The 12,790-nt window shown below is 42.1% G+C and overlaps 1 protein-coding gene across 1 annotated transcript in view; it reads right to left on the bottom strand.

Moving 5' to 3' along the window:
• The window catches only part of myo15b (myosin XVB), a 452,296-nt gene that overhangs the window by 237,478 nt on the left and 202,028 nt on the right, over positions 1–12,790 (bottom strand). The window contains exons 28-29 of the mRNA XM_073026589.1: positions 7,623–7,680; positions 2,005–2,135 (exon numbers count right to left, since the gene is read on the bottom strand). Of these exons, the coding sequence (XP_072882690.1) occupies positions 2,005–2,135; positions 7,623–7,680 (189 nt within the window). The remainder of the gene's footprint in view (positions 1–2,004; positions 2,136–7,622; positions 7,681–12,790) is intronic.

Below are 12,790 nucleotides of genomic sequence, written 5' to 3'. Positions count from 1 at the left end.
GTCATTCTGAAGCTGTACAGGGCCCTGGTAAGACCTCACTTGGAGTATTGTGTGCAGTTTTGGGCTCCTTATTTAAGAAAGGATGTGCTGTCATTGGAGAGGGTTCAGAGAAGATTCACTAGAATGATTCTGGGAATGAGAGGGTTAACATATGAGGAACATTTGACCACTCTTGGACTGTACACCTTGGAGTTTAGAAGTCTGAGGGGGGACCTCATAGAAACATTTCAAATGTTGAAAGGCATGGACAGAGTGGATGTGGCAAAGTTGTTTCCCATGGTGGGGAAGTCTAGTACGAGAGGACATGACTTAAGGATTGAAGGGCGCCCATTCAGAACAGAGATGCAAAAACATTTTTTTAGCCAGAGGGTGGTGAATCTAATGGAATTTGTTGCCACGGGTGGCAGTGGAGGCCAAGTCATTGGGTGTATTTAAGGCAGAGATTGATAGGTATCTGAGTAGTCAGGGCATCAAAGGTTATGGTGAGAAGGTGGGGGAATGGGACTAAAGGGCAGATTGGATCAGCTCATGATGAAATGGCGGAGCAGACTCGATGGGCCAAATGGCTGACTTCTGCTCCTTTGTCTTATGGTCTAAGCGTTCATCTAGAAAGTTTTTAAATATCGTCAAAGCACCACCCTCTCAGACAGTGTCCTCCAAACTCCCAGCTGAATGATATTATTCCCCAGCCTAAGACCGCCCTCCACACTATCTGGAAGTCCATAAATTCTTGTGTCATCTGCAAACTTATTACCATACTTCCTAATTAACATCTAAGGCATTAATGTATGTAACGAACAGTAAGGATCCCAGCACTGATTCCAGTGCTGCACAGCTGGTCACAAATCAATCCCCAACCATCACCCTCTTCCTCCTATAAACAAGTCAATTTTGGATCGAATTTGTTGATTTGCATTTGTTCCCATCTTTTGGACCAAAATTACTTGTGGGACTTATCCACATAGACTACATCAACTATACTGCCCTCATCTATTTACATTCTGACAAAACTCAATCAAGTTATTCAGGCAAGATCTCCCACTGACAAAGTCTTGTGGACTACCCCTGTTCAATTCCTGCCTTTTAAAATATAGATTGATCTTGGGCTTCAGAATTTTTTCCATTTATGTCCCTACCACTGATATGAATCTCACTGGCCTGTCGTTAACCTGTTTATCCACTACCTTTCTTTAATAAAGAAAACAATATCAGGAACCTCATCAGTGGTCAATGGACTTTAAAAATCTCTGTTAGGGCACCAGCTGTCTCCACCCTTGTTTCCTGTAGTAGCCTGGGATAGTCTTAGATAGATACTTTATTGATCCCAAAAGAAATTACAGTGTCACAGTAGCATTACAAATATACAAATATTAGAAGTAAGAAAGAATAAAAAATAAGTTACCTCAAACAGTGTAACAGGAAGGGGTCAGCACTTCCCGGGCTATAGGTTGACTCATTATAGAGCCTAATAATTATTTTCCACTCTGGTGAGGTTATTAGAAAAGAAAGCAACCGTGAAATCATCACTTTTACATCTGAACAATGGTTGAATTATCCAGGGCAACTTCCCTATGAGCCTTTGATTTTGTCTGATTTCTTCCTTAATGCTCAAAGCTCATTCTCTCGTTAATGATGCAAGTCAAAATATCAAGGGAAAATTGCCAAAGAAAGATATTTATCAATAGTGGTCGAAGCAATTACCCTTTAACTGAGTGAAGATCAGTAAAGGCACTGCCACTTCGTTGTTCATAAAGTTGTTACTGGAGTTGATCTTCAGAGCTTGCCAAGTGAATCTCAACACCAGGGTGTCAGGGTTCAGATGTCAGCCTCTGATAGCCAAGATTCGTACAGTCACACTGATCTAGCACTCACATCAAACACTGTTGGTCCAAGTCAGAAAATCCTCCTCTGCACGCCCCCCCCCCCCCCCGCCCCTGCACAGATGTCGGAAGATTTCCCCTCCCACTGCCAGTAAGTCTTTGAAATGAGAGTCTGTTACAATACCTGGAAATGGTCATTGATGAAATTACTGAAGGGGTAGCTGTTCACGTCTGCAGGGAGCGTGTGATAGATGAGTGCCTTAACTTGTGGTGGGGAGACTTCAGTCACCTGGTTCTCAAAGGGTTGAGGATTCACTGGAAAAGAAACAATAGTATCAATTGTACCAGATCAAAGTATCTAAGCAGATGATCATGGGAATGAATAGCAAAAGCATGGCTGATGGTTAGAGGCACCAGGCAAGACATATAAATAGTATACAGCTCACACATCACATTCACATGAACACAATGAAAAGCACTACACCTAGGAACATAAAACACTGCATGTGGACTATGTCAACACAATGGCATAATGTGGATAAATGCATGCCTGATTTTACAATAAACCTTTCGACAAGTACACAGATGCAGCATCTGTTTCAAATCAATGGATATTCCATATCCTAAAGGCACAAACAGTCCTTTCCCAAAATATAGACCAAACTACACCAGTGTTCCATGCCAAATAGTTACAGTAATTCCATTCCCTTTATGTAAAGAATATTCCCCACTTCAAGTATGCTATTCCATTTCTTCAATAAGCTTATATTCCAATCAAAAAATACAAACTATTCGCACATAAAATACACTAGTTTTTACCCAAAGCAAGGCACTTTTCCTTCCAAATATCCACAGTATTACATTTTCCTTTCAGAATTCCAGTTCCAAATACACTGAAATTCAGTTCCACAAAAAATATACTTTACTCACAAAGTGCAGAGTCCATTTCCCAAATATTCCACTCCCCAAAAACACATTCATTCACTAAGTACATTTGCCAGTGCACTTACACTCCAATCCTTAATACACTCTATTCCCCAAAACACACAAGTATTTCATTTGTCAAATACATTTATACTCACATTCCTGAGCACAAAGAAGTCCCACCTATCAAATAAACTGACTATCTACACCACATAATACACTGTCACGTCTACAAATAAAAATCCACTCTAAATATTCTGATTTTTCAGTCAGCAAACACACTGTTATCAATCTTCCGAAGCACCCATTCCATTTCACACACACACACACAACTACAATATTTTCCAAATACAGTGATAATCCAAATACTGCATTATTGAACTCCACAAATACATTGATAACGCAATTTCTAATATATCAATATTCCAATCTTCAAATAAAAATAACATTTAATTCCCCCAATGCACTAATATTTCATGCACACTCAGTTCTTAGGCTGTCCAAGTAGAATGGCTTTGCCCAAACATGCAGACATTCCTACTTTCCAAATGCTCCAACATCCCACTATCCAAATACACTGACATTTCAATCCTAAAGGATACAGAAATATGCACAGATATTGATTCACTCAAATATAGACATTCAGTTTGCATTTTGCAAACACATTTCTTTCTCCAAATACAGTACATTCCATTCCTTGTTTACACCAATGTTCCATTTTGTGAATAAAGGATGTAACTGATAGAACAGATAAAGGGGAACCAGTACCTTAGATATATTTGAACTTATAGAAAATGTTTAATATGGCCCTACATTAGAGGAAAATTAAAGACTTGTGTTTAGTGCAAAATTACAGACTTGTGTAATATGCTAGAATATGTAGAATTTGTTGGCAGGCAGGACCTTTCCCCAAATGCCAAGTAGTGACTAGTGTGTGTCACAAGGAGCAGTGCTTGGGCTCTAGCTATTCATAATATAGTGTATATCAATGACTTGGATGAGAAGACAAATTGTAACATCACCAGAACCTTAGAGGAGAGGGGGCAATGTGCATTGTGAAGAGAATGCAAAGAGGCTCCAATGTGATTTAGAGAAGTTGGGTGAGTGGGCAAATGCACGGCAGATGAAGGTTAACATGGATAAATCTGAGGTTATACACTTTGATTCTGAAAAGAAAGAATATATCTGCTTGGTGACAGATTGGGAAAAGTGAAGGTGCAACAAAATTTGAAAGTAGGTGCACAGCTGTGCCAAGTAATTTGGAAGACCGTTAATATGTTAGCCTTTATTACAATGGAATTTCAGCAAGCACCAGGAAATCTGCAGATGCTGGAAATTCAAACAACACACACAAAATGCTGGTGGAACACAGCAGGCCAGGCAGCATCTATAGGGAGAAGCACTGTCGACGTTTCGGGCTGAGACCCTTCGTCAGGACATATGTCTTGCTGTTGAGGACCTTGGTGAGGCCCCATCTGGAGTTTTTATGCACTTTTGGCTTCTTTATATAGTAAGGTGCTAATCTCAGGCACGTATATTTAGTTGGGGTGCCTAAGATTTTTGCACATCACTGTACTTGTCAATGTGGAGTGGAGAGTGAGTTTGTAAATCTGACTGGAGCAAAATATGTTGGGAATGGTGAGAGTGGAGCACCTTGGGAAGGGTGTGGGACAGGTGGCAGGTGACAGGGGGAGGGTGGCATGGTTGCAGACATACCCAGCCCTGAGACACTAGGCAAGAACATTTGATTTCAAACAATGATCAAATTGATCACTACAAAAAAATTTCAGTCCTGACGAAGGGTCTCGGCCCGAAACGTTGACTGCTCATTTCAACGGATGCTGCCCGACCTGCTGAGTTCATCCAGCTTTTGTACGTGTTGATTTGACCACAGCATCTGCAGTGTACTTTGTGTTAGAAAATTTCTCTGGTGCTTCCTGCTCTCTCCCCTCTTCCTTTCATTTTTCCTGACCATGATTCCCCTTCAGTCCACAATAGAGACCCATATCAAAATCAGGTTTATCATCAATCACATATGTCACGAAATTTGCTTTTTGCAGCAGCAGCAGTACAGTGCAAAACATAAAATTACAACAGTACCGTGCAGATGTCTTAGGTAATATGTTATATAAAGTCTGGAACAGGCCCTTCCAGTCCTTCAAGCTGCACCACCCCGATTTAACCTTAGCCTAATCACTGGATTAATCTACTTATCGGTACATATACGGACTGTGGGAGGAAAACAGAGCACCTGGAGGAAACCCCTGCATTCCACGGGGAGGCCGTACAAACTGCTTACAGAGGACGCTGGGATTGAACTCGGAATTCCAGCATCCTGAGCTGTACTAACCGGTACACTGCGTGCTGTCCAAATTCTCACAGAACTAAAGGGGGATGTTCCTGATGGCTGAGGAGTGAAGAACCAGGATTACTGTCTCAGAACTTGGGGTGTGCCATAAAGAGCCCAGACAGTGGTGAACCTGTGGAATTCTCCACAGCAATTGTCTGTGAAGGTCAAGTTAATAATTATATTTAAGAATGAGGTAAATATATTCCTCAATGCCAGAGGGATCAAAGGACATGGGAAGGTGAGAAGAGACAATAAAATGTTGAATTATTGTTGATCATGTGGAAGCATGCAATAGAACCCAACTGAATGGCCAAATCCTGCTCCTGACTCCCACACTGCTGTGCTTTCATATACACAGATTCAGAGACCTGGGTTCAATACTGACATCCGGGGCTGCGCGCATGAAACTTGCACATTCTCCCTGTAACTGTTAATAAAACCATTTTCCTCCAGCTGTTCTGCTTTCATCACATCCCAAAGATGAACAGGTTAGAAGGTTAATTGACTACTGTACTGGATTAATGGAGGATTGGTGTGAAACGACTGAGAGCTGAGGAGGACTCAATGGGCCGAAGAACACATTTCCTTTCTGTATCTCTCCATGACTCCGACGCAATTGCACGGTGACCAAGGATGGGAAATGACTATTCTTGGATAATTGCCATTTCAGGAGGAGACACAGAAAACCAAAGAAGGTGGGGTGGTTCTGTAAATAAAAGGTGATATCAGTGTGGAATGGAATGATATTGCATCAGAACAAGCTGTTAGAATCAGTAGAGATAAGGAACAAAAATAGAAAGAAGTCATCATTGGGTGTGTGGTTTATGAATCCTTGAATAGTATCTATTTGTCTGATTTTTGAATTTCTCCCAATTATGACCGAAGCCTTTCAACACCAAACAACACTGTTTCTCCTCTCTGCCCTACAGAAGGATATGGGTATTTTCATACATGTAACACAGAATGTTAATAGATAACACCATTAATTAGGTAGGCAGTTAGAATACTGGCCTTGAGCACAAAAGGTGTGGAGTGTAACAGTCGGGAAGCCCTGCTGCAGCTGTTGAGAGCATACCCAGGTACTGCTCACAGTTTTGGGCTGTGTGTTTAAGGAGGAATATATTTGTATCAGGAGCAATTCAAACCAGGCTGTCTGAGTCATGAAATCATACAGCACCCTACCCTTCCAAACCTTCCACCCTCCGTGTGAGAAAGTTACAGCTCACATCCCCCCCCCACTTTAAATCTATGCTCTCTAGTTTTGGACTCCCCTACCTTGGATGCCCCTCAAGATTCTATACTCCTCAGTGAGGTCACCCCTCAACCTCTTATGCTCCAAGAGACAAATGTCCTGGCCTATCTAGCCTCGCCTTATAACTCAAAAACTCAAAATCTCCTGTCCCGGTTAAGTATTCGTAAGTCTATTTTTATACCCTTTCCGGTTTAATGTCATCCTTTAAGAACTGTACACATTATTCATGATGTAGTCTCACCAATACCTTGTATAGCTGTAACAACACAGCCAGTCTCCTGTACCCAATACCAAACACCTTCATGACTCAGTCTAGCTGTTTTCCCACTTTCAAGGAACTATGACTTGCACCCCTCTGTTCTACAACACTCCCCAGGGCCCTACCATTTACTGTGCAAGTCCTTCTGTAGTTTGTCTTAAAAATGCAAAATCTCACTTTAAACTCATCTGCCATTCCTTGGCCCAACACCTCAGTTGATCAAGATCCCATTGTGGTTTTGAACTAAATTGTTGACTGGAACATTTTAAAGAGCAGCTAATAATCAACCACATAGCTCTGGGCCAGGACACAGGCATTGCTCAGGTGAAGACTTTAGAAAACAAGTGGGCTTTTGTGACAGTCCAATAATTTCATGGTCATCCTGACTGAGAATACCTTCTAATACCAGGATTTTAAAATCCCTTGAATTTAAGTTCTCAAGTGCTGTGGTGGGATTTGAGCTTCCCTTCTGGACTAACAGCAGACATTTCTGGAAGCATGTGGAGACCTCAGTGAGAACAATCAATAGGACTGTGTGCTGTGGCTGAGTGGACACAGCAAGAAGAAGGGAGCTGCTCCCGGGGGAGGTGTGAGCTGGCTGCCTGGTGCTATTGGGAGCAGGAATGTTTTCAGGGGTTGCTGTATATAGAGGGAAGGTTCCAGAACGAGAGAGAAGAAGATGCTTGGGTGGAGTGCTCATGGTAAGGAATCATCAGAAAGGGATGATCTAAGCATGGTACCACTGAGCAGAGTGTCATGTGTGAGAACCTCTCTCTAGGTGATGCGGAGGCCAACTGTCCACTGCATCATAGTTGCTGCATCAAAGACAAATCTTTAACTTAGCATTAATTAGCATTGATTTATTTTGAGTTTGGGTGCAGGAACTGGATCAACACCAACAAACTCATTCATAGCTAGGAAAAAGAGGAATCAATTGTCCAACAGTCTGGGTTGGATATGTGAAAGAGTGCTTCAAGAATTCCCCCCCCACCTGCCCCAAAATTTACACACACTTACCTTCAGCAAGCTGTAACTGAGCAGCCAACTTTGCTGGGATCTCAAGCAGGCCAGCTTCCTATTGAAGGAAAAGGCAAGACGTTAGCTGATGGTCTTTGTGAAAGGAGATGTTTGTGGGTGTAGCCCACTGTAGGGTGTTCAGGAATGTGCAGGCATCTTGAATAGTCTTGTTGAAGGAGCATCTCAATAAGAGATGGCACATGGATGGTGGCATTCTGCTTGTAGCTATTTGACTGAGTAATACTGACTAGATGCTATTTGACATTATTTATTTTCAGGATTTTCATGAGCTTGTGGAGATGACATATCACAATTATGTCGTTTTTCTGCCTGAAAATTACTAGCCAGCACTGTTGCTGATAACTGGGCAGTCTTTCTAAGGTTGGTTTTGCACGAGGAGGTATTTGCAGCTGATTCTCAGCCCTCAGAATGTGCTGAATGACTGGGTCCCAGTTACTTGTCTGCTTTAATGCTCTGACCTGCACATGTGGGCTCCGGCTAAAATCCAGCCTCGCAATCCTGAAATCAAACAGAGAATGCCAAAGAACGGCTTGAAGTGAGTCCAGGAGAGGGGCTAGAAATGTGAGCAAGAGTGAGACCAGGGTCAGGTTGAAGAGGGGTTGGGAATTCTGGGAGCAATAGGGTACAAAACGGTACTAGCATGAGCAGGGTTGGGATCAGGAGGATGGGAAAACAGAAATAAGGCCAGTAGCAGCATCTATCAAGAATGAATTAATCTTCTTATGAGGAACAATTTCTCCTTCAACTTCATTCACATTTTTCAGATCAAAAGTACTGCTTCCTGCATCTATACAAAACCAAAAATGTTGTTAGCAATATGGATGCCATTTTTAATCCTGCTCACAGTTTCATCCATCTCTGTCTCAGGAGACAGGTTCGTGACAAATATCCATTGCAAGCCCACAGTTAAACTGACTACATCCTGGCTCCTGTAAGAGCTCCATTCTATTCTTGTAGTTCGTCCATCTCCATTGTATCTGTTTCAAGGAAAACTTTCCACAGAGTTGTTCCTGAAATGTCTTCTTCCTGAATGTGACTTCCCTTTAACTCTTGACCACATCTCTTCTGTTTCCTGCATTTCTGCTCTCATGTATTCTTTTCCAGGTCAGAACAAGGAAAAAGTTACCCTGGTTCTTTTCTTCCACCTATTTGTCTCCAAATTCAATAGATTTTCAACTTCCATAGCTTTGCCAAGACTCCGCCACCTGATATATTTCCCCTCTCCTTCCCAGTAGTATCCTGAAGGAGCCATTCCTTTGACGACTGTAGTCTACTCCTCCATCCTCACCAACTATTCCTCTTCTCATGGCATGTTTCATCACAACCTCTGGAGATCCATCACCTTTCACCTTTATCCTTCCCAGATTTTCCAGGTGAATTAGTGACTTACTTGCACCCTTTCTGATCTAGTGTACTGCATTCAGAACTCCCTGTGTGGTCTCCTCTGTATATTGGTTGATTCTAATGAAGACGCACTTACATTCAATTTGCAAAGACAGAATTTGAGCTCCTGGGTGCCTCTGGCTCGGACATATCTGGCTGTGGCTTCCCGAACTTGTACTGCCTGAGGAACAACACCTCAAATTCTGAGCAAGCATCTTGCAAACTTCCAGTCTCAGCACAGTCGCTGCATCAAAAATGACCAATTCTGTTGTAAAGTTATCCCTATAATACTGATAATATATCAGTTGTCTGTCTTTACAAGCTCAGTCTAAATTACTGAGCATATGAATAATCTTACTTTCAGTTTTGATTCCCTGAATCAGCTTGAAGCTCTTTGCTTCATTTGTTTTCTCTCCATTTTAACTACCCTCATTAATCTATTGTATAGCTGAATAAACAGCGCTTCACCATGGAAACTCAGGCCTCACCCAATCACAGACATCTCCTTTGCCCCATCCATCTCTTCTCACCCTCTTGGCAATTTAAAACTAACTTGTTTTCCTACCCTTCCAATTCTGACAAACAACCATTAACCCTGAATCCTGAATTATTTAGACCAAAAAACATAGGAGCAGAATTTTGTTCCATTGAGTCTGCTCCATCATTTCATCATGGCTGATCCATTTCCCTCACAACTCCATTCTCCTGACTTCACCCATGTCCTGACTAATCAAGAACCTATTGTCCACCTTAAATACATCCAATGACTTGTCTCCACAGCTGCCTGTGGCAATGAATTCCACAGATACACCACCCTCTTACTAAAGAAATTTGTCATCATTCTAAATGGACATCCCTCTATTCTAAGTCTGTGCACTCCGGTCTTAGACTCTCCCACCATAGGAAACATCCTCTCCATATACGCTCCATTGAAGCATTTCACCATTCGATAGGTTTCAATAAGATCCCCTCTCATTCGTCTAGATTCCAGCAAGGCCCAGAACCATCAATCACTTCTCATACGATAAGCCTTTTCATTCTCAGAATCATTCCCATAAACCTTCTCCAATGTCAAGCACATCCTTTCTTAAATAATGGGCCAAAAACTGCTCACAACACTCCAAGTGAGGTGTCACCAGTGCCTTACAGAGCCTTAACATAACATTCTTGATTTTATATTCCAGTCCTCTCAAAATGGATGCTAACATTGTATTTACCTTTCTCACTACCAACTCAACCTGAAAATTAACTTCTTGGGAATGCTGTATGAGGACTCCCAAGTCCCTTTGCACCTCAGATTTTGAATTTTCTCCCCATTTAGAAAATAGTCTGTGCTTTTATTCCTTCTACCAAAGTGCATGACCATTCACTTACCAACACTGTATTCCATCTGCCACTTCTTTGCTCATTTTCCTAATCTAAGTTCTTTTGTAGGCTCCCTGCTTCCTCAACACTACCTGCCCCTCTACCTATCTTTGTATTGTTCACAAAGCCATAAATTCTGTCATCCAAATCATCGGCGGCGGTGTTAGCTGTGAGGAGGATGCTAAGAGGATGCAGGGTGACTTGGATAGGTTAGGTGAGTGGGCAAATTCATGGCAGATGCAATTTAATGTGGATAAATGTGAGGTTATCCACTTTGGTTGCAAGAACAGGAAAACAGATTATTATCTGAATGGTGGCTGATTAGGAAAAGGGGAGGTGCAACAAGACCTGGGTGTCATTGTACACCAGTCATTGAAGGTGGGCATGCAGGTACAGCAGGCGGTGAAAAAGGCAAATGGTATGTTGGTATTCATAGCAAAAGGATTTGAGTACAGAAGCAGGGAGGTTCTACTGCAGTTGTACAAGGCCTTGGTGAGACCGCACCTAGAATATTGTGTGCAGTTTTGGTCTCCTAATCTGAGGAAAGACATTCTTGCCATAGAGGGAGTACAGAGAAGGTTCACCAGATTGATTCCTGGGATGGCAGGACTTTCATATGAAGAAAGACTGGATCGACTAGGCTTATCCTCACTGGAATTTAGAAGATTGAGGGGGGATCTTATTGAAACATATAAAATTCTAAAGGGATTGGACAGGCTAGATGCAGGAAGATTGTTTCCGAAGTTGGGGAAGTCCAGAACGAGGGGGTCACAGTTTAAGGATAAAGGGGAAGCCTTTTAGGACCGAGATGAGGAAAAACTTCTTCAGAGAGTGGTGAATCTGTGGAATTCTCTGCCACAGGAAACAGATGAGGCCGGTTCATTGGCTATATTTAAGAGGAAGTTAGATATGGCCCTTGTGGCTAAGGGGATTGGGGGTATGGAGAGAAAGCAGGTACAGGGTTCTCAGTTGGATGATCAACCATGATCATACTGAATGGCGGTGCAGGCTCAAAGGGCCGAATGGCCTACTCCTGCACCTATTTTCTATGTTTCTATCGACATACAATATTAGAAAGAAGCAGCCCCAACACCAACCCCTACAAAACACCATTAATCACCGACAGCCAATCAGAAAAGGCTCCCTTTATTCCCACTCTTTGCCTTCTCGTAATGCTCTATCCATGCTGGCATCTTTCCCGTATACCTTAGGGTCTTATCTTTTTAAGCAACCTTATGTGCGGTAACTTGTCTAAGGCCTTCTGAAAGTTCAAGTACACAACATTCACCAATTCTCTTTTGTCTATCCTGCTTTTTATTTCCTCAAATAATTCAAACAGATTTGTCAAGTAAGATTTTTCCTTTAGAAAAAAATGCTGACTTTGGCCTATTTTATCATGTGCCTCCAAGTACCTCAAAAACCACATCCTTGACAATCGACTCCAAATTCTTCCCAACCACTGAGGTCAGGCTAGCTAATTAATTCTTGAAAGATTATTACTAATTAATAATTAATTAACCCTGATACTCTCTCCACAGATTCTGACTGAGTGTTTCCAGCTCTTTCTGTTTTCAGTCCAAAACTGAAGAACTCAGTGAGTCTTTGTGGACGTCAAGGGACAGTGAATGTTTCAGGATGAGACCCTGTATCAGGATTAAGAGGAGAGAAGGGTTATGGTCAGTATAATGAGGTGAGCAGGACCGATGAGGCAGTGACTGGGACTGGCAAGTGGTAGAGGGATCCACATGAGGAGGGAGATGACGGACAGATGAAGCCAGGTGGGATGGAGGTGGAGAATGGAAAACCTTATGTTGTGTGCATTTATTGCCTTTCAGTTTCTGTCTCTACCTCCGAACTCCAGGTGAATCCTTCCCTCACCTGGCTCCATCTACTCATTATCCCCCTCTTTAGCCAGTTCAACTCTATCACGTGCCAGCTCTTTCATCATCCCTCCCCCTCGCTTCTTTATTCTGAAAATTTCCTCTTTACATTCTGACCTGATGAAAGGTCCAGACTTGAAACATTGACCATCCCTTCCCCTGCACAGATCAGAATCAGAATCAGGTTTAATATCACCATCATATGTCACGAACTTGGTTGTTTTGAGGCAGCAGTACATTGCAATACATAATAATAAAAAACTACAAATTACAGTAAGTATATAGTAAATTATATAAGTGGTGCAGAAAGAGAGCAGTAAGACAAATAACACTTCATCTGCTGAGTTGCTCCAGAAGCTTGCTATTTTTGCTCCAGATTCCAGCACGTACAGTTTCTGATGGGGCAGTTTCTGTATTTACATTCAGTAGCCACTTTATTAGGTACATTTGTACACCTGCTTGTTAATGCAAATATCTAATCAGCCAATCAGGTGGCATGCAGTCATGGTCAAGAGGTTC

Source organism: Hemitrygon akajei, chromosome 22 (genome assembly GCF_048418815.1).
Source record: "Hemitrygon akajei chromosome 22, sHemAka1.3, whole genome shotgun sequence".
In the NCBI taxonomy this organism is placed as follows: Eukaryota; Metazoa; Chordata; class Chondrichthyes; order Myliobatiformes; family Dasyatidae; genus Hemitrygon; species Hemitrygon akajei.
The sequence above is the reverse complement of the archived record's forward strand: the minus strand, read 5'-3'. Positions and strand labels throughout refer to the sequence as shown.